A 27,454-nucleotide genomic window follows, 5' to 3' on the forward strand; every position below is an offset into this window, starting at 1 on the left:
CTAAGCAATATTAGAGGCATGAATGGCCCATTTACGCCTCTAATATTGTGTATATCAAGCCTTCCACGCCCAAATTTGCACATACTGAAATATGTGAATTTTTAATGACCTCCTTTTCCCTGTAAAAATAAGCTCGGCAACATGGTGGACACTCATGGATGGGATCCGGGGTGAGCACGGGTGGCTCAGTGAGCTCATGGGGGCTCGAGCACAGGTCCCGGGGGGCTCGAGCGGGGGCAGTGCTTCTGCAGGCGCCTGCTGATACCGGATGGGGTGGGTCCACCCATCCCTACATATAACCCACTATTGTTTCATCTGACTGGCTCTCCAGTGTCTTGGGCAGGGGTTTTTCACATCACCTGCTACCTGACAGGTGATGTGAACCTGGGAGATGCCTTTTATCGGAGATGCCAGGGACTGAACCTGAGATCTCCTGCATTCGAAGCAGGTACTGTACCACTGAGCTATGACCCCATCCCCAAAGTGTGGGGAAATGTGTGTAGGAAAATGGCAGGAACTGACCAGATAGACAGGCACATGCATTTGCAATGTCAGACTGGTCAAATGTGAAGATGAATACCAAGTCAAGAAAAAATGCTGCAGGTGCTATAAGAATTTGTGCTGCATCCATGAGCTATATGCATGGGATGTACGGACTGTGTAAAATCCATTCTTTCTGTGTTTCGCAGATTGTCAGGCGCCTTTCATTCCGCAGTCCATCTATCGATGGAATCTTTTTTTTCCCATTCCCAAATCTGTGCAAATGCACATTCACGCAAATGTGCACATGCAAAAACACGCAAATTCCCCCAACATATGCAAAATCCCCCCAAATGTGCATTTTTGCACTTTAGTCTATGGGGAAATGCACATTTTTAGCCAGTTTCTTTTTATTTTTTGCTTATTTTTCAATAATGAAATTTGCACAAGATTGGGAACGTCAGAAAAACGGTGCGCAAGTCGGCAGAATCCACCCAACAGGGGAAAAGCCGGTCCGCTACAGAATCTGAGTCATCAAAACCTGAACTCATTTGCTTCTGTTGTGGATTTCTCTGACCTGGGTTTAAAAAACCCCCCAAAACCAAACCAACAAAACACCAAAAAGGACAGAGCCTTTTAGAATGCTGGACTAAACAGGCCTTTGGTCTTGATCCAGCATGGCTCTTCTTATGTTCTTATGACCCAAGGTAGGTTGGTTGGTTGGGTTTTTTTGCCAGTTACCAGATTGACTCTAACTCTAGATATAGCAGCACCCATTTGGGATGGGGGAGGATTTCATGTGTAGCCCCTTCTTTCTGTGCCCTTTCCTGAACCTCCAACACAGTTCTCGAATGGTGTATTCCACTCCCTCATGGGTCATGGACACCTGCAGGAGGTCACAAGTGATGGGCTCTGGGGAATGGATTCAATGCTCGCCGTGCTTCTCCAAAAAAGAATATTGCACAATGATTAAAAAACCTTTCTGTGAGTGTTGGGGGTTTGTTATTTATTTTTTTGGTTGGAGAAAAGATGACCAAGGGAAGAAATGGCAGCGGCTTAAACAATCATGCTCAGCGTAGGGAAAGTTAAAGTTAAATCTGGCTTAAAAGAACCTGAGTTGCTTTGCTCATTACGTTACAGCCATGGCACTGGTGTGGATGTCACAACAGTTTAGCTGTGCTTTTAGCAAAGGCAGGGACACCCTCTCTCAGACTGCCACTGCCCTGATCTTGAAAGCACTTGATAATGAGTAAAACAACAGGACAGTACTGTGGGAGGTCCCGAGCCAGTATCTCCTGTGTTACATCAAGTGTGGCCCTTAGTCAGAATTCCTAAGATCTGGTCCTGGCTACAGATTCAACCCCTTGTATGACTTCCATTGCCCTCGCTTGCACAATGTAAAATGCTGGGTACAAGCGGCGGCCCTAGACTTACTTACTTACTTAATTTATTAATGTATTTATTTTTATTGCAATTATATTGCCTTTTCCCCCATCTTGCAAGGAACCCAAGGTGGCTTACATTATCCCCCTCCTCTCCATTTTATCCTCACAACAACAGCCCTGTGAGGTGGGTTGGGCTGAGGGTCTGTGACTGGCTCAAAGTCACCCAGTGAGCTTCCGTGGCCAAGTGGGGACTAGAACCCAGATCTCCCGGCTCCCAGTCCAGCACTCTCGCCACTACACCACACTGACATGCTAGCATACGTTGACAAAGCCAGCAAAAAACAAATCTCACCTCAAGGGCAGATCTAGGCTGAGGTTTTTGGCAAACTGGGAAACATTTGGACCGATTTTCAGTTTAATGAAGAGGCAACCCCCCACCCCCACATCTTGGGAAGCGGAAATATTATCATTTATAATAAAACACGCCCAAAATGTGGTGGTGGTGGTTGTTTAACGAAACACTCTATCAGCACAGAGGGTCTGATAAAATCAAGAAAGGAGAGGAGCCCAGCCTCGGAAGATAAGGGTCCCGGTTGCATCCTCGGGATGCCATGGCAAACAAGGCATCAGCCAGCCCATAGACTCAGCCCTCTGAGGGCAAAGGAAGCAGCTGTGCTGGGTGGGAGCGGGGGTGCCTCACTCCCTGCCTCCAACTGGGAGCAGCAGCAGAACAGGAGGATATCCTGCATCGCCTGAGGGAGGACCGGGTCTGAAAGGTAGGCAGGCAGGTTGCCCGACTTAGCCCCTCCATCCCATCCCCAGTCGGTCCCTCGCTCACCGCCACAGCCTCAGTCATATTCCCTCTGCATGCACACAGGAATGGCATCTTCATTATTTGATTTTTATTTTTCTCAATTTGTATTCCCCCCCCCCCATGAGTTTGGCGCCCCTGCCTATATGAGTTTGATGGCCTAGTCTGCCTATATAGACGGGCGGCACCTGCTGGGTTTGGTGCGGAGGGTGTGAATTGCATGTATACGTGTGCGCACGCACAGGCGCATCTGTGTGCGCCGGCACGTGTTAATAATCACGCGTGCACAAGTCAGCTATTCAGGGCTGCTCTCTGCACGCTGCTCCCATGTTCCAGAGTCTTATCTGAGGATGTGGAGGATTTCCCGTTGAAGAGTCTTCACTGAGGATGCCGCAAGCCACTTCGTGGTGGACATTCCTTCGGGCAGGCGGCAGGTGTTTCTAGAACACCTCCCGCTGCTGCCCCCTTGAGCTTTGGGGGGCACCTTGAGCGTGGTCTGCCTTGGGCTCTCTGCCTGCAAATCAGTTCGGCCCTGTTGCCATTCACCGCACCAACACTTGCACGGGCAATCCTCCCTCCCGCCACAGAAGATGAGATCACCGCTAATTTACAAAGGAGAGGGGGAAAGGGAGGGGAAGAAGCCAGCATAAGCACCACCGGTGGATGTTTATTCAGCCCAAGGACAAACTTTGATTTTACTTAATGGATCCTGTTTGTTTTTTAATTTGCAGATTAGATCATGGAACAGCAGCACCCAGGTTTATGAGCTGTCCCAAGGCATGGCCAAGGGTCACAGGTCAGCTCTAATCCAGCACACCATTTCAACTTGGCTCACGGAGAGGTGACTGTTCTTAGTGTTAGGGATGCCCAGAGGGGGATAATGTTGTGAACAGCAGTTTCCTGCTTATATGAGCCGTGTAAAATGGTGGCTTTGGATTTTAAGTCCTCAGGAAAGCTTCCCTCTGTCCAGCCCCTACAAAACAGCTCCGCTCTGTGCCATCAGCCTCTCAGGAGAGCACAGCACCCTACAGAGCTTTGCTCCAGGCAGAATTACATGTGACAGAAGACAACGGTTAGATCAGAGTGGGCACGCGTCAGGCTTTTACGATCTGCTTTGTTTTTGACTGGGGCTCTTGAGGTTCACCAACTGGAAACAGGTGCAAAACAGTGGCTTGTCTGGGTGGACAGATGCTAATGATCAAGGACAGGGTGCCCCTGGACACATGCTCAGCCCAGGAGTTTGTGATCAGCAGCAGAACCAAGTTCACAAGTCCTTTCAAAGACTCACGCGCACGCACGCGCACGCGCACACACACACACCGTTCCTGGTTTCCCCCAGTGGTTCCCCACCCCCACCCCCAGTAACCTCATGGACCGAGTTCCCTGGGATTGCAAACTCTGGCCTCATCCATTGGCCACAGAACCAAGGGCTGCTGGGAGGCTGTACCTCCTGTCTCCCAGGAAAAACATCATGGTAAGGGAGAGGCCAACCTAACCCGAACCATCAGCCAGAGATGGAAGAGCTGCAGGGAGCTTGTTTTCCTCTTCTCTGCCAGAAAGAACAGTTATAAGAACTTTGAAATGAAGATTCGGTGCCCCTAGTTTTGCTTTTTTCCTCTTCCTTCCCAATCCCTTTTCCTTTTGTGTCATGCCTTTTAGATTACAAGCCTGAGGGCAAGGACTCTTTCATTATTCATGGTCTGAATACACATGAGGCAGCCACCTTGCTGAAGCTAAGCAAGTCTGGGTCTGGTCAGTGCTTGGAGGGGAGACCACCCGGGAACCACAGGTAGCCACCGTAAGTTCCAAGGTGGAAGAAAGGTGGGATATAAATGATTTAAAAAAAAAAAAAATCTTCTTTGTAAGCTGCCCTGGGAGCCATTTTTGGCTGAAGACCAGGGTACAAATGTTGTAAATAAAGAAATAATACAAAAATTAGGTTGAAAAAAAGCATTTTAGCTGTGCTATTGCTAAATGATTGGGAATCAGAAACCCTTGCTTATCTACTGCAAATTAAATAACCCAGAGATCTACCAATAGATCTTGATCAAACTTCTGCCCACTCCCACTCTGGAACAATCAACTACAACTTTCTCCACCCCCATGTCTTGACATCACTGGAATGTATGTCTCCCCACCCCAGTCAGAGACAGCTAAAGATCATAGAATCATAGAATAGTAGTAGGGTTGGAAGGGGCCTACAAGGCCATCGAGTCCAACCCCCTGCACAATGCAGGAATCCAAGTCAGAGCATCCCTGACAGGTGGCTGTCCAGCCTCGTCTTGAATGCCTCCAGTGTGGGAGAGCCCACCACCTCCCCAGGTAATTGGTTCCATTGTCGTATAGCTCTAACAGTCAGGAGGTTTTTCCTGATGTTCAGCCGGAATCTGGCTTCCTGTCACTTGAGCCCATGATTCCGTGTCCTGCACTCCGGGATGATTGAGAAGAGATCCTGGCCTTCTTCTCTGTGACAACCTTTCAAGTACTTGAAGAGTGCTATCCTATCCCCGCTCAGTCTTCTCTTCTCAAGCCTAAGCATGCCCATTTCTTTCAGTCTCTCCTCATAGGGCTTTGTTTCCAGTCCCCTGATCATCTTTGTTGCCCTCCTCTGAACCCTCTCCAGTTTGTCTGCATCCTTCTTAAAGTGTGGTGCCCAGAACTGGACACAGTACTCCAGATGAGGCCTAACCAGTGCTGAGTAGAGGGGAACTAGTACTTCCCGGGATTTGGAAGCTATGCTTCTATTAATGCAGCTCAAAATAGCATTTGCCTTTTTTGCAGCCACATCACATTGTTGGCTCATATTCAGCTTGTGATCGACAACAATTCCAAGATCCTTCTCGCTTGTAGTGTTGTTGAGCCACGTATCCCCTATCTTGTAACTGTGCATTTGGTTTCTTTTTCCTAGGTGCAGAACTTGGCATTTATCCCTATTAAATGTCATTCTGTTGTTTTCTGCCCAGCATTCCAGTCTATCCAGATCACTTTTGAATTTTGTTTCTGTCTTCCAAAGTATTAGCTATCCCGCCCAATTTGGTGTCATCTGCAAATTTGATCAGCATTCCCTGCACCTCCTCCTCCAAGTCATTAATACAAATGTTGAAGAGCATTGGGCCCAGGACTGAGCCCTGCGGTACCCCACTTGTTACCTCTCCCCAGTTTGAGAAGGTCCCATTGATAAGCACTCTTTGAGTCCGATTCTGTATCCAACTGTGGATCCACTGGATCGTTGTTTCATCTAGCCCACTTTGAGCTAGTTTGCTCATCAGGATATCATGGGGCACTTTGTCGAAAGCTTTGCTGAAGTCGAGGTATATGATGTCTACAGCATTCCCATGGTCCACAAGGGAGGTTACTTGATCAAAAAATGAGATCAGATTTGTCTGGCAGGACTTGTTTTTGACAAATCCATGTCGGCTTCGAGTAATCACGGCATTGTTTCCAAGGTGCTTCCAGATGGAAGATGATGTGGAGTGGGCACATCATAGCGATGTCAGGAAGCGCAGCTTTGGCAGAGCATCAGGCCAAAGTAGATCCACCTCTGGTCTGGAATCCTGTTTTCCACAGTGGCCAGCTGGAGGCTTCCAAGAAGTCCACAAGTGAGGGAAAAAATCCTATAGCCTTCTCCTGCTCTTGCTCCCCAGGGACTGGTGTTCCGTGGTAACGCTGCCTCTGACACTGGGGGGTGCATTTAGCCGTCATGGCTAATGTCCACTGACACTCCAGTCCTCTCCCTATGATGACAGAGAGGGGGACCCAACATGGGGCTGCTGAAGTCATTCCACCTTCAGGTGAGTACTGGGAAAGATGACTGCTGTACAGGTGCTCAAGCAGGAGGAGTCAGGTTTATCACTGGCAAGACTAAGGATGGCCGGAAATCCTCGAGCATCCATGGGCAATGCACAGAATGGATGCTTGTGGCATGGAAGCCCTGGGTGGTCAGGACAACGTAAAATGGAGAGGAGGCATAGGATGTGGATCTCTCTGCGGGCACTCTCTCAAGGGCTTCGCCATGGGGCATGACACTGGTCAAGTTAGGTCAGGTAGACAAGTGGTCTAGGACAGGGGTGGGCAGAAGGAAGATCTCCGGATATTTTGGACTTCAACTCCCAGAAACCCCTGCCAGCATCATCAGTGGTCAGGAATGCTGGGAGCTGAAGTCAAAAACATCTGGAGATCTTCCCTCTGCCAACCTCTGGTCTAGGAATAGCCGGGGCTAAATGCTCCAGAAGAAAGACACGTTCCACGAAAGTGTATATTATATGCATGTGAATGAACCTGTATATATTTATTTGTACTGTGTCAAGGTTCATAGAATCCTAGAGTTGGAGGGGTTCTTGGTGACCTTCAAGTCCAGCCTCCTGCTCAGTGCAGGGAATCCAGAGATGGTGAATCCCCAAGAGATGGCTGCCCAGCCTTTGCTTGAAGACCTCTGGCGAGGGAGAGCCCACCATCCCTCTAGGGAATGGGTTCCGTCGTCAAACAACCTTTACCATCAAGAAGTTTCTCCTAATCCTTAAGAGAAATCTACCTTCCTGTGACTTAAGCCCATTCAAACTAGTCGTTCCCTCTGGGGCAGCAGAGAATTAGTCCTTGCCCTCTTCTACACGACAGCCCTTTGGCTATTTGAAGGGTGCTATCATGCCCCCACCTCCTGCTTCTGTCTTCTTTACTTCAGTCTAAACATACCCAGTTCCTTCAACATTTAATCACAGGACTTGTTTGCATTACCCATGGCCATCTTGGTTGTCCTCCTGCGAATCTGCTCTATCTTGTCTACATATTTCTTAAAGCATGGCACCCGGAACTAGGTAACTGTATTCCAGATAAGGTCTGAATAGCGCGGAATGCAGTGAGACTACTCCTTATTGTGACTTGGAAACTATCGATCTATTACTGCAGCCTAAAATCATGTTAGCCTTTTTTGCAGCTGCATCACACTGCTGACTCATGTTTGGTCTGTAACAGACAGCCACCCCAAGCACACTTCCACAGGCAGCCCCCATCCTAAACTGGTGCATGTGATTCTCAACTATACTTGAGCATAGTTTCAAATACAGAACTATGCATTTTGTTTGTATGGAGGGGTCATTCGGTCATGCGAGCCTCCACCAGGTTGAGCCCAGCCCAGACACCGTGTTAATACCCTAGGAAGAATGAGGCATAGATGTCAGGGAGGAGGGTCTTAGTCCTACTTTCCCCTTGACATCCCAGTTTTCTAAGTGAAGGGGCTTCGTCTGAAGTGGCACAGCCCAAACACAAGCTGACCACCTCTGGGAGAGGTGCTGCCGTAGCTGCATATGAAGGATCTCCCCTCCATCATATTACATTACAAATCCCATCCCTTTCATCCCATGTTTCTATTACTGTCTGTGCAACATAGCACTGTGGGGAGGGAATTATTGCTATCCCCCCCCCTCCAGAGGTTCTCACCCTTCCACCAGAGCCACACTAGTGTGACAGAAAACATTTTCCAAGCCTAATATTAGTTCCAGATGCGGGAAAGCCACTTCACTTTGTACCTCACCCTGTAAAAAAGCACACACACTCCGTGTTGTTGTTGTTTTTCAAATGCAGGCCCTGCTTCTACTATGACATAATCCGCTGGCTTCTTCGGGGGCCTCACATGCGATTCATTCACGCACACGGGGGCAGGCTCTCCATCGCAAGCAAGGAGCACCACTCAGCTGCCCAAGCGGACTGCTGCACCGTGGTTCCAGGCTCGGTTCTGCAAATGTTTTCAACAGGTTTGGAGGCAAGCAGGGCTCTTTCAGACTGATGTGGCCAGAGCCTCTTTCCCTCCCCACGGTCGCTGAAGTGAAAGTGTGGGGATGATGGGAATTGCAGTCCAATGCATCAACTTGCAGAGGGCTGCCTTACCCAGACTTTCCCCACCTTTCATTGGATAGTGGCTGAACACAGACATCATGAAACCTAATTTCTTTCTCTTCTCCCACACGGATTACCTCTAAACCGCCCTGGGGAACCTGTGTCCCTCCAGATGATATTGGATTCCAATTGCCATGAGTCCCAGCCAGTCAGGCAAATGGTGAGGGATTATGGGAGTAGTAGTTCATCAACTTCTGGAGGGGCACAGATTTCTACACAAACACACACACACACACACACACACACACACCTGCTCTAAACTTCGATCTGAAACCAGGGCTTGAAATGAGTTTGCAAACTATGAAGCAATTCTTGTTCAAATCAGTCGCTTGCCCACTTCAGACATAGCAGCAAAACAAGCTGGCCAAGGCCAACCACATTCTCTTCCAGGATACCCCATTCCATCCTCTGCCTCTGTTTTCTTCTCCCCCCTCCCCAGCACCTGCCCCACTCAACCGTCAGCCTTGCATGTCCACTGAGCATGCTCCACCTTTGGCTGAGATGGTTTTCTTTAATGGTTTTTTATTTTGTTTTGCACTTCTGAAAACTTTACTGATACCTCCCTCTTCGAATCATAGAATCATAGGGTTGAAAGGGGCCTACAAGACCATCGAGTCCAACCCCCTGCTCAGTGCAGGAAGCCTGATTCCCAGGCAGTCTCCCATCCAAGTACTAACCAGGGCTGGCCCTGCTTAGCTTCCAAGATCAGACGAGATCGGGCGCATCCAGCCCTTTGCTTGACGTCATAGAATCATAGGGTTGGAAGGGGCCTACAAGACCATCAAGTCCAACCCCCTGCTCAATGCAGGAAGCCTGATTCCCAGGCGGTCTCCCATCTGAGTACTAACCAGGGCTGACCCTGCTTAGCTTGTGCTGTTTGGGCTAAGTAAGGATCCACACTCGGAGAACGAGTTTGCTAAGTGTGTGTGTGTGTGTGTGTGTGTGAGAGAGAGAGAGAGAGAGAGAGAGAGAGAGAGAGAGCCTCCTTCAAATGTGATTTCCTCCAGGCAGCTACATTCACAGAGCCGATTTGGATGGAGCGCTGTAGACGTTCGGATCTGGCCCGTTGTTACCCAGCCCGGCTTCACAGGGTCACACATGCATCATCTCACATTATTCACAATTAACTTCTCCGACAGTCTCGGAGGTTCTGATGAAGCAGGGGAGAGGGAAGGTTTTTCTGCACATGAGTTTCAGGAGCTAGTGCCCTGCAGCACATCACATGTGCTTAAGTTGCCCTAGTGCCCCCTCTCATTTGGGCAGGAGACCCAGCTGAAAATGAAGCATCTTCGGCCGTGGCAAGAGCAACGCGAGTGTTACATGATTCTGGAAACTACAGTCCAACGGCTCTGAGTGCTGGAAAGCCTCGGGGAAAGCGAGGAAGACCTCTTGGGATGTGCTGCCCTCTAGGTGCCTTTGGCGGAAGCTGCTTAAACGGCGTATGGAGGCTGTAGGCAGACACACCCTGGAAAAAACACACCCCTCCATTTGTTCACTAGCACCTCTGAAACATCTGCTTCAGAGCCAGATCTGTTCTCCTAAACACACCAGAGACGGGCACAGTGGCATGTAGCGTACCGGATCTCCACAGCGGGCGGCACTGAGCTGCAAAGGCTACTGGGGCCCACAGTTGGCAAAGTCCTAAGTGTGAGATGCATATGAACAGCAGAAGTGTCATGTTTGGTTAGATCGATGGCCCATCTGGCCCTCTCGCTCTGAATTGATGTTTTAGAAGGAAAGAACCCGGGGTGGGAAGGGGAGGACACTTAAGTGATAACTCATCCCTCACAACTCATTCTCAGCTTGCAGCAGCCCCCAAAAATCCATGGGCAGCTCGACCAGGATTTTGTGTGCTTTACCATCTTGGGTAACAGGCAAGTTTAGCTGAAAAAAACACACAATGGTGCCAGGACTCTACTGGATACTGGGGCTTCTTCACACAGAGCCTTTATCCTGCTATTGAGACTGCTCAAGTTTACGGGCCCTTTAGATGACGCCGTGAAGCTCCAGGGCAACTCCCGCGCTAAATGACCTTTATTCCATTGTTTAAAAGCTCTGAGATTATGAGCTATCAAATGGCCCCACTCGTGTTCCGCTTGAGTTCCCTCCGTGAAAAAAGAAAAGCTGCAAGAAGAGGAGCGAGATCAATGAAACATATGGAAGACTCAGAGAAGGGGCAGAAGGAGGGGGAAAGGGGAGCGGGGAAAGGAAGCCCATGTAAAGGGAGTCCGTTGTGATCCTGCATTTAAAATGTAAGCAGAAAGCCCCCTTTAAAATCCAGGATTTCAGGCTGGTGTAGAGATGCTCACTGTGCCCAGTACCTTCAAAGGGGTTCCCTCAAATTCTCTGCACATATCCAGAAGCACTCTTCTTTGCTTCCAACTCATTAGAGGAGACCCAGAACCCGCCATGACCACCATAGCAGTGCTTAATTCATCAGAAGATAGGTGCTGCATCTCCACCAGAAATCTAGCCCATTATTTTGGAAGCCCCTTTCTTCCAGCAAGTGTGGAATATGGTGCTCTCAGGTTCTAGGGTATGATGCTTTGATGTGAATGGGAGACCACCTGGAACCCTCTTGTATGTCTCTCCAAGTTTCTTGGACAAAGGGGTAGGAATAGGATACAAATTCAGTACTACTGTTACATATATTCCAACTAAGATAGGATGGATTCCACCAGGCTGCCTCAGCGGGAGAGGTGAGACAGCAACGGCCCGTCCACCAGCCTGGCTGGGAACAACAGCAATTTTGCTTCTCCCCTCCCAGAACTAACTCCATTGTTGACTATTCAATCTGGCTCCATCTTGGGGAGAGGTATAGAATCATAGAATAGTAGGGTTGGAAGGGGCCTACAAGGCCATCGAGTCCAACCCCCTGCTCAATGCAGGAATCCAAGTCAGAGCATCCCTGACAGATGGCTGTCCAGCCTCGTCTTGAAGTCCTCCAGTTTGGGAGAGCCCACCACCACCCCAGGTAATTGGTTCCATTGTCATATTGTTCTTACAGTCAGGAAGTTTTTCCTGATGTTCAGCCAGAATCTGGCTTCCTGTCACTTGAGCCCATTATTCCGTGTCCTGCACTCTGGGATGATCAAGAAGAGATCCTGGCCTTCTTCTCTGTGACAACCTTCCAAGTACTTGAAGAGTGCTATCATATCCCCCCTCAGTCTTCTCTTCTCAAGGCTAAACATGCCCAGTTCTTTCAGTCTCTCCTCATAGGGCTTTGTTTCCAGTTCCCTGATCATCTTTGTTGCCCTCCTCTGAACCCTCTCCAGTTTGTCTGCATCCTTCTTAAAGTGTGGTGCCCAGAACTGGACACAGTACTCCAGGTGAGACAGTGTGGCCCCATCCATCGGTCTGGCTGGGATCATTTGGCTCCTTCTCTCCCAGAATTGCCTCCCCAGGTGCATCTGAGAGATAAATTAGGCCAAGGGTAGGCATCCCAGTGTTTTGGACTACAACTCCGCCAAGCCTCCCCTAAGCCTACAACTCCCCTAAGCTGTGCTGGATGGCCAATAGTCAGGGATGATGGAAGTTGCAGTCCAAAATACCTGGAGTTTGCCTACCTCTGGATTAGACAGTGAGCCCCCCTCCATCAGCTGACTGCAATCAACTGCCTCTCAGCAGCTCCCCTCCCTGCCTTCCTCTGTCACCATTTCTCCTGGTCACTATGGATTATGTAGCAGTATGAAAGAGTCAACACCCAAAGTTGCTACTTTCCTTTTTTCCTCCCCAGTCATTTTCCCTTTCCTAGCACGTCACTTCAATTCTTAATAAAAATCATTATTATATATTGTAAACCATCCCGAGTGTTTTGGCAGAAAGATGGTCTTTTATAGATGACAGGGACAGGGAGAAGGGGGTAGGGCCTGGCAGGGGTCTGATACACAGAGAAGAGGGCCTGGGAGAAGGCTGATGGGCTGGATAGGGAGATCCTATGTGCCGCATCTGGCCCAGGAGTTGTAGGTTCCCCACCCCTGGTCTAACATATGAGCTGATATCCAAAGCCAGGTGAAAGGGAAGAGTTTACTGTGATTCCCAATGATAACTTTGCCATCAGAGATAATTATTCCGCAATTACAATATCCTATCTATCTATCTATCTATCTATCTATCATCACACAGAAAATGCCACAGCAACTGAAACCCTTCCTCCGCCGCAGTACAAAACTTTTTCAACTAGGTTCTTGCCCATGGGACTGAACCCAAGCAAACAACAGGCACAAGATCTAGACAACCGCTTGAGACAAAGGATTCCTTCTTTGCCACCCATCTCTCTGGTCCCCACTCACCTGTGTAGAGATCGGTGTCGGTGTACTCATCAACCTTCTTGTGATGGAGGATGTAGTCTGAGACTTTGGTCCCAATGGCTGGCTGGATGTCGAGCCACTCCAAAGAGACGACGGTACTAGAAGGTTCCACACTGGGGGAAAGTCTCAACCTAGGCCAAACAGAAAAAGACAGACACCTTGGAAGTCAGTGCATGTCCTTCCACACCCCTGGAAACAGGAATGTGTTTGTACACAAATGCACCTGCGCACAGATATTCTCATGCACAGCTCCTCAAAGAAGAACACACGCACGCATGCAGACACTCCTGCATGCTGCTAAGTAAAAACTTTCCCTGCTCCTCCTGTCATCTGTGATGCTGTAGAGATTTGCATGCACACACCAGCACAAACCAGAGCTAGCTTTACAGTCCGTCTGCCTGCAGACACAGGCACCCCTATTTCCGACATCCACATTTTTCTCCCACTGTCCTGATTGTTTGCATCCACCAGCATGTTTGTGAACATGAGGGTGGTTGCCCCAGATTGGAAATCCAGGCCCCCCAAAAAGGTGGTGGTGGGGTGATGGTCCTTGGCTGGAACACTTAAGAAGCCGGGGAAAAGTGTGCGCACCAACTGCTATGGGATGCCATGCCACACAGAGCTTATCTGTCTGTCTGCAAAGAGATACTTACACAGGCTGGAGGAGGGGGCTGCAGTTGGGGAGCCCGTTCTCATCAAAGGCATTTAGGTCACATCGGCACCAGTCCTCAATCACATCTCCTTTCCCCAAGCACCAGTATGAACTCATGAGGGCCCCCTTGAAAGCCTGGAAAGGAGCAATGAATGAATGGGTTAGCAAGAATGGTGAGATGGATAAATGCCCAGATCCTGACAACTCTACATAAGAACATAAGAGCCCTGCTGGATCAGACCAAGGGTCCGTCTAGTCCAGCATTCTGTTCACACAGTGGCCAACCAGCTGTCGACCAAGAACCAGTGGCCAACCAGCAGGAACCCACAAGTAGGGCATGAGTACAACAGCACCCTCCTGCCCATGTTCCCCAGCAACTGGTGTACATAGGCTTGCTGCCTCTGGTACTGGAAGTAGCATAGAGCCATCAGGACTAGGAGCCATCGGTAGCCTTCTCCTCCTGGAATTTGTCTAGCCCCCTTTTAAAGCCATCCAAGTTGGTGGCCATCACTACATCTTGTGGTAGCGAATTCCATAGTTTGACTCTGTGCTGTGTGAAGAAGCCCTTCCTTTGATCTGAATCTCCTACCAATCAGCTTCATGGGATGACTCCTTTGGGTTCTAGTATTTTGAGAGAGGGGGAAAAAATGTCTCCCTGTCCACATTCTCCACACTGTACATAATTTTGTACACCTCTAAGTGTGTCAGAAGAAACAGCCAATGCCCAACCTACACACGCAGAAGAACGAGATGGTAGAGTCCTCAAGTGACTGTATCATTCCAGACTGCAGGTGGTGGATCACGTTCATTAATGCTTCCCAACATTAAAACAAACAAACACAGAACCAAAACAGAGGTTCTAGCTCTGCCCTAAAGTGCTAGGTTTTGAGCAGTTGCCATGGGGAAAATGTACTGAGTTGCCTAAGGCCTTTTGATAAACTCTTCAGCAGGGGGCAACAACTCCAAGTTCTTCTATGGCAAAGTAAAAAGAAAGCATTTCCAAAACATTTAGGTTAACTATGAGGTTTATCATATGGAACTTTTACCCTGCTATTGAGATGGCTCTTTCTCAGAAGTCTGAGGGCTCTTTAGATGATGCTGTTAACATCCGGGGTGCCTCCCGCCATTTCCCCCAACCTATCTTGTGTTTTCCCCAAACTTTAAAAAATGTGGTATTTTTTCCAGCCCACGGAACAGGAGTGCCATGACCTCCCCAAGAAATTCTCTAATAGCGGAAGAAACCGCTGTGTCTGCCTGCTGTAGGCATTTGTTTTCAGTTGTTGGGGGCGTGGCCAGGATGACGAAGGCATTGAGGGAGGGGGCGGGGTTGCATGGAAGGAGACCCGAGCAGATTTGACAGGTGTGAGGGCAAGAATCGCCTGCTGATTGCATCCCCTGCCTCTGCGTTTCTCAACTGGAGGGAGAAGAGGGTAAAATGCCCCCCCTGCAATGAAGGGAGACACATCTGATCCTCCACCCCACCAAGCTCAGAAGCAATGTCCTCTGTTGTTTCAGAGCACCCTATTAAGTTCAGTGGGGCTTACTCCCAAGTAAGTGTGCTGAGGGTTGCAGACTTACAGGGCGATCTTATGTCTACTCAGAGGTAAGTCCCACTGAGTTCAATGCGGCTTGCTCCCAAGAAAGTGTGCCAAGGGTTGCAGACTTACAGCACAATCTTACATTTTATGTCTACTCAGATGTAAGTCAGAGGTTTCCAGGGGGCAACGAGAGAACAGTACAGCAGAAATGAAGCTACGAAAAGAAGACATTGGAGGAAGGCATTGAAGATGAGCCTGGACAGCCATCTGTCAGGGATGCTCTGACTTGGATTCCTGCATTGAGCAGGGGGTTGGACTCGATGATGTTGTAGGCCCCTTCCAACCCTACTCTACTATGATTCTATGAAGCTGGACAGCCATCTGTCATGGATCCTCTGACTTGGATTCCTGTACTGAGCAGGGGGTTGGACTCGATGATTTTGTAGGCCCCTTCCAACCCTACTCTTCTATGATTCTATGAAGCTGGACATCCATCTGTCATGGATCCTCTGACTTGGATTCCTGCACTGAGCAGGGGGTTGGACTTGATGATTTCGTAGGCCCCTTCCAACCCTACTCTTCTATGATTCTATGAAGCTGGACAGCCATCTGTCATGGATCCTCTGACTTGGATTCCTGCATTGAGCAGGGGGTTGGACTCGATGATTTTGTAGGCCCCTTCCAACTCTACTCTTCTATGATTCTATGAAGCTGGACAGCCATCTGTCATGGATCCTCTGACTTGGATTCCTGCACTGAGCAGGGGGTTGGACTCAATGGTCTTGTAGGCCCCTTCCAACCCTACCCTTCTATGATTCTATGAAGCTGGACAGCCATCTGTCATGGATCCTCTGACTTGGATTCCTGCATTGAGCAGGGGGTTGGACTCGATGATTTTGTAGGCCCCTTCCAACCCTACTCTTCTATGATTCTATGAAGCTGGACAGCCATCTGTCATGGATCCTCTGACTTGGATTCCTGCACTGAGCAGGGGGTTGGACTTGATGGTCTTGTAGGCTACTTCCAACCCTACTATTCTATGATTCTATGATTCTGTGGGCTGTTGGGTGTTCTCCCACCAAGCAAAGGGCTGAACCTGCAAAGCCCAAGAACCCCTGTGTTGCTTTTTTTTCTTTTTCTTTTTATCTCTGTCATGCTTCTCTGTTTCAGAGCTATGAAAAAGAGGCATCTAGTCTCCCTTTTAACAGGTAGTAGCCCTTGGATCACTTTCACAAAAAGAGCCTTGTTTTCTACATACAAGGATTTGTATTTATTTATTTATTTAGTGGCGGGACATTCAAACGTGCGAGTCCCTACCTGAAATTTGAAGTGATACCACCCTAAAGAAAGGTTGACTATCTTAGATAGTAAGTCTTAGTGAGATCAAGGTCTGTGTCCTGAGGAATTTCAGAAAACAGACTTTCATGGGACACTGTTGCCAAACTGAACTCCACACCATTTTCTTCCAAACAAATATGTTTAGGATTAGTCCGTACACCTTTAAAAATCACATCTGAGAGAAGATCTGATGCAGACAGTAGTAAAAAAGGTTTTCTTTAAGCTAGCTATAAAAGGAAATGATATAAATAGAAGCCGATACAGCACTCCCAAGTGTTTGGGGCTTTGTCAGCTTCCCCAAATACACAACTGCCTTTAACAAGGGATCCTGAGTCACTCACATCTGTTTCTGCCTTCCAGACACTTAGGAAATGTTCCCATTTGAACAAAAAGAAGCAGAGGAAGAGAAGGAACAGAAGCTAGAGAGATAATCTGATTTCAGTCGTTAGATTTGGATCTTAACTAAAAGGTCAGAAGTGGGATGGGTTCGTAGGCAATTTAGAGATTAAATAATAACCAGTATTAGACAGACTGCTGGAAAATTACAGTGTTGTGTGGGTAGAGAAATTACAAGGAAAATCAGTGACCACATCTTGAGCAATATTCTCATATGTATGTGAGAGTACTAGAATAGAGTAATGTTGAACACAGACCTGGGTCCAAATACCTACACAGCCATATTGCTCACAGGGAGACCTTGGGCCAATTACTATCCTTCAGCCTGATCCACCTCACAGGTTATTGCGAAGATGAAATGGGGTTGGTCTATCTATATCCCGCATAGTTCCTTGGAAGAAGGAATCTGAAATGTAATATTCTACCATCCAGCCACCCCAAACATGCTAAAACATGAGCACCTACTTTCCTTTGCACATATTTGATATCAAAAGGGCATCTCCTGTTTTACAGGAATGGCCAGGGTGAAATCCAAAATATTTGGATAATCAGAATTTTAAATAACTTTATTATCTAGACCCATTCTAGTCTGGGTTTCAACCTGGTTATGGGACCAAACATCAGATGGATTACCTTTATTGGGAGAGGGACATGGGGCATGCAACCCTGTTAATTCTGCTTTATCTCTCATCGGCTTTTGATGCCATCTACCCTAGTATCCTCCTGGATCGACTCCCTCACTGAAGGCACTCTGTTACAGTGGTTCTGGTCTTACCTGTGGGGTCAATTTCTGGTCTTACCAGACCAGACCAGACCAGACCAGACCAGTGGCTACCAGTTCTTACTAGACCAGTCCTTACCCGACCAGTGGTTCTGGTCTTACCTGTGAGGTCAATTTCAGAAAGTAACATGGCCATAGTGCTACATGTGCTAGTAACCTCAAGACTGGATTACTGCATTGCCCTAAATGTGGGGCTGCCCTTGAGGCTGGTCCAGATGCTGGAGCTAGTGCAGAATGCAGCTGCTCAGCAGTTGTCAAGAGCATGTAAATCTTTTGCTGAGGGAACTGCACTGGCTGCCTATTCACTACTGGGTCAGGATTAACGTTTTCTTACTAGTGTATAAAGCCCTAAGCAACCTGGGACCAGGATACTTGAGAGAACATCTTATCAACCTGCCCAGCAGTCACTGAGGTCATCAGATGGGATGTTCCTGGTGGTTCCGCATGGACTTAGGGCCTGATTGGAGTCCCCCTGGAGTAGAGCCTTCAGTGTGGTGGCTCCCCCTCTGTGGAACTTCCTGACTCTGGAGGTCAGGCAGGCACCACCACTATTTTCAGTGCCTGCTGAAGACATCTTTATTTCAAAAAACCTGCCTTGATTGGCCAGCCACAGGTTTTGTTGGTATTGTGTTTAAAAGACACACATTCAATTAGGGATGTCAGAAAATTCTGCCACGGATCTTGGTGAGGCCGAATGCCAGTGCATTCAGCCCCCCGAACTCCGTGGCGGAACGGCCTGCCACCCCCCGCCCCCCGTGGATCCCCCCCGGGACGAGACTCACCTGGGGCAGATCTTCCGGGCAGCGGCAGCTCTGGTGGCAGCGGCAGCCGGTCTTTCGACCGGCTGCCGCCGCCGCCATTTCCAGGCTTGTGTAAAAAAGAAAAAAAAGATGTGATAGGCTACGTAAATCTTTACGTAGCCTATCATGGTTGGGTAGGTAAAAAACAAAACAAAACAAAAGATTTACGTAGGCTAAAACGGTGAATGAAAAAGGGACACAAATAGCGCCCGCTACGCTATTTGCGTTCCCCTTGATTTTTGCCGTCATAGTCTACGTAAATATTTATGTAGATTAAGATGGCCAAAAAGAAGGAACGCAAATGGCGGCAGCCGTAGCCGCCGCCATTTGCGTACGCGTTTGTTGTTGTTTTTTTTACCTACCCAGAGCCCTCTGCGGCCGGAAATGGGGCTGCGGACAGCTCTGGCCTGGTGGAGCTGCCGCGGAGCACAGCCGGCCGCTCGAGGATTCCGGGGGGAGGAACGGAGCGCCTCCCCCCCAGCCAGGATTTCTGCTGTGGCACCCTAGCTCCCTAGAGAGGTTCACCTGGTGGATACGTTGTTCTCCTTCCAGTGCCAGGTGAAGACCTTTTTATTCTACCAGTATTTTAGCATTTTAGCTTCCTAATCTTTTAGCTCTGATATCTTAAATCTGCATTTTAAATCTCTGCATTGCTGCTAGGTTTCATTCTGGTTGTACTGTTAGATTGTGGTTTTAAGCTTTCATATTTTATATTGTTTTATGCTGCACTCTGTCGTTTTAATTTCTGTGAACCGCCCAGAGAGCTTCGTCTGTTGGGCAGTGTAGAAATGAAATAAAATCATCATCATTATCGTCGTGGATTTCTGTACAATCCTATCATGTTTACTCAAAGGTCATTCCCATTGTGTCCAGTGCAGTTTACTTCTTAGTAAGTGTGTTTAAGGATTGCAGCCTTAGAACAGCAACTCATTGGGATCAACAGAATCTCAGACACTAGTGAAAAAAGCAATAGCGAAAAGATAGTCAGGGGAATCAATTGTGCTCTGTTAAAAGAATGTAAGGAATGTAATACTACTCTGCATCTAACCCAGCTACAATTAGCCCGGAGAAGCAGAGAGGAAGGTCACGTTCTTGAATTCCTGGAAAGCACAGAATAGGGAGCATAATGCAGAACACAAGCGGGGTGTTGATATCTACGAGTGCAAGAAGCTGCAACAGAAGGGGGAAATCCATGGAAATTGGGGTGGAATTACTATGCTTAGAAGAAATGGAGTAGCACTCATAGTCAACAAAAGGGTGGGAAAAGCAGTACTGGGGTACAATCTTAAAAATGATAGAATGATCTCAGTACGAATCCAAGGCAAACCATTCAACATCACAGTAATTCAAGTCTATGCCCCAACCACTGAGGCCGAAGAAGCTGAGGTTGATCGGTTCTATGAAGACCTACAACACCTTCTAGAACTAACACCCAAAAAAGATGTCCTCTTCATCATAGGGGATTGGAATGCTAAAGTAGGAGATCAAGAAATCACCGGGATAACAGGCAGGCATGGCCTTGGTGTACAAAATGAAGCAGGACAAAAGCTAATAGAGTTTTGCCAAGAGAACATGCTGATCATAGCAAACACTCTTTTCCAACAGCACAAGAGGCGACTCTACACATGGACGTCACCAGATGGTCAATATCGAAATCAGATTGATTATGTCCTTTGCAGCCAAAGATGGAGAAGCTCCATACAGTCAGTAAAAACAAGACCTGGAGCTGACTGTGGCTCAGATCATGAGCTGCTTCTTGCAAAATTTCGGCTTAAATTGAAGAACGTCGGGAAAACCACTAAACAGTTCAGGTATGACCTAAATCATATCCCTGATGAATATACAGTGGAGGTGAGGAATAGATTTCAGGGATTAGACCTGATAGACAGAGTGCCTGAGGAACTATGGACGGAGGTCCGTAACATTGTTCAGGAGGCAGCAACGAAATCCATCCCAAAGAAAAAGAAATGCAAGAAAGCCAAGTGGCTGTCTGATGAGGCTTTACAAGTAGCTCACGAAAGAAGGGAAGCGAAAAGCAAGGGAGAAAGGGGAAGATATACCCAACTGAACGCAGAGTTCCAGAGAATAGCAAGGAGAGACAAGAAGGCCTTCTTAAATGAACAATGCAAAGAAATCGAGGAAAACAACAGAATGGGAAAGACTAGAGATCTCTTCAAGAAAATTGGAGATCTCAAGGGAACGTTTTGTGCAAAGACGGGCATGATAAAGGACAAAGAAGGCAGGGACCTAACAGAAGCAGATGAGATTAAGAAGAGGTGGCAAGAATACACAGAAGAACTATACAGGAAAGATCTGAATGTCCCTGATAGCCATGATAGTGCCGTCACTGAACTTGAGCCAGACATCCTAGAGAGTGAAGTCAAGTGGGCCTTAGGAAGCATTAGTAACAACAAAGCTAGCGGAGATGACAGTATTCCAGCCGAGCTATTTAAAATCCTAAAAGATGATGCTGTTAAAGTGCTGCATTCAATATGTCAACAAATCTGGAACACTGAACAGTGGCCACAAGACTGGAAAAGTTTACAGTTTACATTCCAATTCCAAAGAAGGGCAACGCCAAAGAGTGTTCAAACTACCGCACAATTGCGCTCATTTCACATGCCAGCAAGGTGATGCTCAAAATCCTACAAGCTAGGCTTCAGCAGTATGCGAACCGAGAACTACCGGAAGTACAAGCTGGGTTTCGAAGAGGCAGAGGAACTAGAGATCAAATCGCCAACATTCGCTGCATCATGGAGAAAGCAAGAGAATTCCAGAAAAACGTCTATTTCTGCTTCATTGACTACGCTAAAGCCTTTGATTGTGTGGATCACAACAAACTGTGGCAAATTCTGAAAGTGATGGGAGTACCAGACCACCTTACCTGTCTCCTGAGAAACCTGTACGAGGGTCAAGAAGCAACAGTAAGAACCAGACATGGAACAACCGATTGGTTCAAAATTGGGAAAGGAGTACGACAAGGCTGCATATTGTCACCCTGCTTATTTAACTTATATGCAGAGTACATCATGAGAAATGCCGGGTTGGATGAATCAGAGGTCGGAATTAAGATTGCTGGGAGAATTATCAACAACCTCCGATATGCAGACGATATCACCCTAATGGCAGAAAGCGAAGAGGATCTAAAGAGCCTCTTGTTGAGGGTGAAAGAGGAGAGTGCAAAAGCTGGTTTGAAACTCAACATTAAAAAAACTAAGATCATGGCATCTGGCCCCATCACTTCCTGGCATATAGAAGGGGAAGAAATGGAAGCAGTGACAGATTTTATTTTCTTGGGCTCCAAGATCACCGCAGACGGTGACTGTAGCCATGAAATTAAAAGACGCTTGCTCCTGGGGAGGAAAGCTATGGCCAACCTAGACAGCATAGTAAGAAGCAGAGACATCACCTTGCCAACAAAGGTCCGTCTAATCAAAGCTATGGTTTTCCCAGTAGTAATGTATGGCTGTGAGAACTGGACTATAAGGAAGGCTGAGCGCCGAAAAATTGATGCTTTCGAACTGTGGTGCTGGAGAAGACTCTTACGAGTCTCCTGGACTGCAAGGAGGTCAAATCAGTCCATCCTAAAGGAAATCAACCCTGAGTGCTCATTGGAAGGACAGATAATGAAGCTGAAGCTCCAATATTTTGGCCACCTAATGCGAAGAGAAAACTCCCTGGAAAAGACCCTGATGCTGGGAAAGACTGAAGGCAAAAGGAGAAGGGGACGGCAAAGGATGAGATGGCTAGATAGCATCACGGATGCAATGAATATGAACTTGAGCACGCTCCGGGAGAGAGCGCAGGACAGGAAGGCCTGGCGTGCTATGGTCCATGGGGTCACGAAGAGTCGGACACGACTGAACGACTGAACAACAACAACAACAACAAACAATGCAGGGTGAAACTTTGTTGTTGTTGTTAAAAGGTAAGCATATTCATTAAGGATCACTCCCTCTAATAGCTAACTTACGTACTGAATGCTGACAGCTATGCAGCCAAAACAGAGCCCCTGAGAAACAAGAGGGAGGATAGAACTATGAACAGGAACATGCTTATTACAAAGTGGGGAAACACTGCAAATTTTTGTTGCAGTATATCCTCATCTTAGTTTTCTTTTGTAGTATCTCAGTCATTGCCCATTGCAGACAGGAAGATCCTTGCCATCATACGATCTTATTTTATTTTTATCCCGCCCTTCAGGATGCATACAGGCTTCTCCTCAGCTTTTATCCTTAATAGAAGTATAGCTTCCAAATCCTGGGAAGTACTAGTTCTCCTCTACTCAGCACTGGTTAGGCCTCATCTTGAGTACTGTGTCCAGTTCTGGGCGCCACACTTTAAGAAGGATGCAAACAAATGGAAAGGGGTTCAGAGGAGGGCAACGAAGATGACCAGGGGACTGGAAACAAAGCCCTATGAGGAGAGACTGAAAGAACTGGGCAAGTTTAGCCTGGAGAAGAGAAGACTGAGGGGAGATAGGATAGTGCTCTTCAAGGACTTGAAAGGCTGTCACAGAGAGGAAGGCCAGGATCTCTTCATCCCAGAGTGCAGGACACGGAATAATGGGCTCAAGTGACAAGAAGCCAAATTCCGGCTGAACATCAGGAAAAACTTCCTGACTGTGTTAGAGCAATACGACATTGGAACAAATTACCTGGGGTGGTGGTGGGCTCCCCCACACTGGAGGCATTCAAGATGAAGCTGGACAGCCATCTGTCAGGGATGCTTTGACTTAGAGTCCTGCACTGAGCAGGGGATTGGACTCGATGGTCTTGTAGGCCCCTTCCAACCCTATGATTCTATGGTTCTATGAACAGCCCTGTGAGGTTAGTTAGGCTGAGAATAAGTGGTTGGCCCAAGGTCACCCAGCAAACATCATGGCTGGATACAGATTTGACCTATGCAAGTCAGCACACCATCACAGCTTAGGGGTAGTTCACCCCACCCCCCACCCCTGAATCAATATTAGGATGCTGGGTGGCATGGAGTTGTGGCAGAACAATTGGTGAGTGGCAGTTTTGCTCATGCTCTGGACCACTACCACAGGTGGGGTGAGTAGAATAATATTCCTCCAACCCAGATTAATAAGCATCCATTTTTATTGGTGGTGTGGTTCCTCCTCATGGCTGGGAGAACAGGCTTCTCCTGTATTCACACTTTCCTGAAGCCTACCAGCTTTTTGTTTGTGGCATACGGTGATCTGGATCCAATATGCTGAGATATCATCATCACCCCACTGTTATTATTTCCCTCTCTCTCCCCTCTCACAACCACCCTGTTATGCTGAGAAACAGCAACTGGCTTGAAGTGACCTAATATACTGTATGGCTGAGTGGGGATTTGAACCCAGGCCTTCTTGGTCTAAGGATACTACTAGAGAAGATGGTTGGATCTCTTCTGCTTTTGTTTGTCTTAATAGCAAATGATGCCATGGAGAGAGGCAATTCAGACCCTGCACTCCACCCCCATTTGCACAGTTGAAATTGTCTTGCTTCCACAGCTGTTTGCCTTGCAGGGAAAAACATACAGGCGCCATACAACAATCGCAAGTGATACAGCCCAGACAGAGGTGGTCTCCTCACTGAGAACTAGCCCCCTGATGCTTCTGAATTGCCCCAAAAGATATCCCCTGCCGACCGTCCCACTCCCCAGGACAGTTTTGGCATGATGCAAAATGAGCACTTTGCAAAGATGACAGGATAAGGAAATGTGTTGTACTTTTGTGGACAAGGAGGGTGGGAGCGGGAGACAGACTCTGGTTGGTGGTTAGAAAAGAGCAAACGGTGGCATGGACCCTTTTAAACATCTCCTCCCTTTCAAAGCTACAGTGGCACCCCTACAGCCACCCATCCCACCCCATGAGCAGAGCACCCCACACGCTTGGCAGGCTCCTCGCTTACAGCTCCCTGGTGGTCTCCTGCAGGCACCCGACCCCTGTCAGATCTCTGGCCAAAGTGAGAAGCTCAATTAAACTGGACGGCGTGAGAGGGGCCATCTGCACGAGGTGTCAGGGAACAGTCAAATGTCGGGAGACAGACTTACACCTGACCAGCTGGAGCAAACAGGAAACGGCCCTCCAGTGTTGGGGGGAAAGTGTGATGGTGTGTGTGCACGGGGAGTGGGGCGGGCGGGGTGGAGGGGGAACAAAATAAAAGATCTGTTCTAAAGACCTGCTGGCGTTTTGTGGAGTTTAAAAACCGCATCCATGGCCACCGACAAAGTGCAGCGGAATGAGGTGGTAGAGTCTTGAAGGAGAAGAATGGACTGTATATGACTTCAAAGTGTGGTGGGGAATAGTTTTCGAATGCTTTGCCCCAGAAAACTCATTGCAAGTAGAAAATTAGCACAGGAGGAAGAGAGCGTCGTTAACACCTTTATTCTTGGTGCACTTGGTGGTTGTTTTTTTTTTTTTTAAGCATTATAATTGTTCCAGAAAGGGTTTTATAATGTGGGAGATGATTCTTTCTTTCTTTCAAAAAATGCATCCTTTAGAGTGGTACAGTCCACTCACGACAGGATTCTCCCACATCATCCCACTGCATGTATAGACCCAGGCTAAGGCAGGGTCCTACCCCAGTTCCACATTCAACTCCTGCAATTAGCTGACTTCGGGCTTCATCACATGGAGCTTGTATCCTGCGATTGAGATGGCTCCTTCACGGACGTTTGCAGGCTCTTTACATGACGCCATCACCCTGCCGTGCCCCTCCTGCACTAAATGCCCTTGGTTCTGTTTTTAAATAGATCGCAGATAATGAGCTATCAGATTACCCCGTTGTGTTCCGCTTCAGTTCCCTCCGTAAAAAGAGGAAAAGCAGCAAGAAGAGGAGCGAGAGAATGAAAGACTCAGATACGGGGAGAAGGTGGGGGGAGGACGCACGTGTAAAAGGAGTCAGTTGCGATCCTGCATTTAAAACGGAAGCAGAAGGCCCCGTTTTAAATGCAGGATTTTAAGCTGGTGTAGAAATGCCCTTCATGTCACATGAAAGATGGATGGCAAGATGGGAGACGATTATGTTGGGGAGAGGAGTGGTTCTGTAGAGCGAAAGCCAGATGCAGACTCGTCTCTGCTGCTCAGGCGAGGCCCAGGAACTGCTGCTGCCTTGACACTATGGTTAGGCAATCTTGAGGTTCTTGGTAATGGCTGTGTCAGGGTGGAAACTGAGCCCAGAGAGCCTCAGAGCAGTTTGGATTCTGAGGAGGAACAGCTATCCGTGGGAGAGGGGCCAGCTCATCCCTCACAGGCTCAGCACCTGGCAGAGATTCCTTCTGCCAGCATTCCAGAGATAGATAGTGACCCGGGTAGTGAGGGAATGCAGGAGGGGGGCTTCTTAGATGCTCGATGCAGACACAAAGAACGACGAGCGATGGAGGGCGTGGAAAGGAGGCATAGCGCCCTTTTGGCGCGCAAGCAACGGCCGCCTCCCATGGACCCAAGGGAAAGAGGGAGGATCTCTCCCTAGCCCATAAGTTCTGGGTCTTCAAGTAACTCTCTTTCAAACGGGGATCAACTGACTACTTGAAGCTTAGGCCACCCTGCTGTTCCTTGTTTTAGTCGCTGGTGATTAGCATCTGAAAGAGTCATTAAGTTGTAAAAGGATTAAAGCTTTGAAAAGAAATCCTTTCCTCTGTGTCTTCAGTTGGCTATTGGGATCTACTGGGAGAAGCTGCCAGAGCGCTCCTGACAGGCTGGTGGGGAATCTCTCCACCCTCTCCATCCCCCTAATATCCACTGGACCTGGAACCACGCTGGATTCAGTGGCCTGAAAGATGCCACCAGCAAGAGGAAGAAAAGCCCGTGCTTGGTTGTACTGCTCCAATCCAAGGAAGAGCAAGGGAGTGTTATATCCAGTTGGGGCCTGGCGGAGGGCCTGTTTACAAATCAACACTTTTTTCTGGCTCCGTTGAACTTTTCTCTCATTTTCATCTATGCAGCACTGCCTGTGACAAGCGCTATCTCTGCGTTTTGGTCAGTGCGGGCCACTTTGGGAGACATTATTATTATTTTTTTGTCTGAAATGGCAAGGTAACAATATAATTAATAAAAGAAATGATGCAAAGGGAAGTGTGGTGGATGCTAAGGCTCCAGATGATGTGTCGAACTATATTGAGATCCTTCTGGCCGTGCTCCCGCCCTGGAGACTAATCCAATCAAGCTCAATTTCTTTTGTTTCTTACAGTAAGTCCAACGTTGTGTGCCTCTGCTTTAATCAGATCCTGCAGGTACAGAGCTGCGATCTGCCTTGCCTCAACCTTTAAACAAACAAGGTTATCCATTGAATGCATCCTTCAATTTCCCTCATTAGGACGAGTTCATCTACCTGCCTTAACGGGGTTACGCTGAGACACAAGAGGGCCCAGCTTTCCCTCCCACGCCTACAGCCTCGATTCAATTTGCTGACATTTGTTTATGGAGGAACAACTGACTGACGTCAAACCCTGGCAGGAGAGGAGGGGTGGGGGAGAAAAGAGTGTTGGCTGGGCTGATGGTCAGGGTTCAACGGGGCTGGGGGTTGTTTGTTTTTCAGCAGAATGTCAAGCAAATGCAAGTGTTTGGGAATGTGAGGCAAGGCTAAGTGGAACCCAATGGGGGAGGAAAGAGGTGAGGTGCCTTCAAATGAATGTTTTCTTTTTAAAAAAAGTTCAAAGCAGGGTTCCTCCATCTTAGCGGGCCAATGTTATTCTTAGAAGACATTCCCATAACTGCCGACGACACCATATTCCCTGTGAGTCCCTGCAGTTGACCTCCTGGCCTTTGCTGCAGCCTTCAGGGCAATGTTATTCATCTCTCCATCCCACAAGGAATATGAGGAGAAGACAGATTTCTCCATCCTGTCAGCATGCATGGCTATCTACAGCAGCAACCTGAGAAAAATGGGCATTGGCTCACAAGACAATAACACAATATTGTGACATGAAAGGAAAGTTATGGAAGTCTTGTTTTCAAGACTCTGGAAGTCCTTATGGTCACTTTACATGCAACAGAAGACAGACCACACCCAGAGGACAATACTGAGGTCTAGATGTCACAGTTTAGGAAGGACGTTGACAAACCCGGCTAGATTCAGAGG

The 27,454-nt window shown here is 48.0% G+C and overlaps 1 protein-coding gene across 1 annotated transcript in view; it reads right to left on the minus strand.

The window, feature by feature from the left end:
- ASTN2 (astrotactin 2) overlaps window positions 1–27,454 on the minus strand; it is a 668,315-nt gene that overhangs the window by 133,412 nt on the left and 507,449 nt on the right. The window contains exons 17-18 of the mRNA XM_084821224.1: window positions 13,529–13,662; window positions 12,858–13,006 (exon numbers count right to left, since the gene is read on the minus strand). Of these exons, the coding sequence (XP_084677350.1) occupies window positions 12,858–13,006; window positions 13,529–13,662 (283 nt within the window). The remainder of the gene's footprint in view (window positions 1–12,857; window positions 13,007–13,528; window positions 13,663–27,454) is intronic.

The sequence above is a fragment of the Heloderma suspectum genome, chromosome 14, assembly GCF_057233095.1.
Source record: "Heloderma suspectum isolate Gila_16-S chromosome 14, 16-S_ref, whole genome shotgun sequence".
NCBI classification, from domain to species: Eukaryota; Metazoa; Chordata; class Lepidosauria; order Squamata; family Helodermatidae; genus Heloderma; species Heloderma suspectum.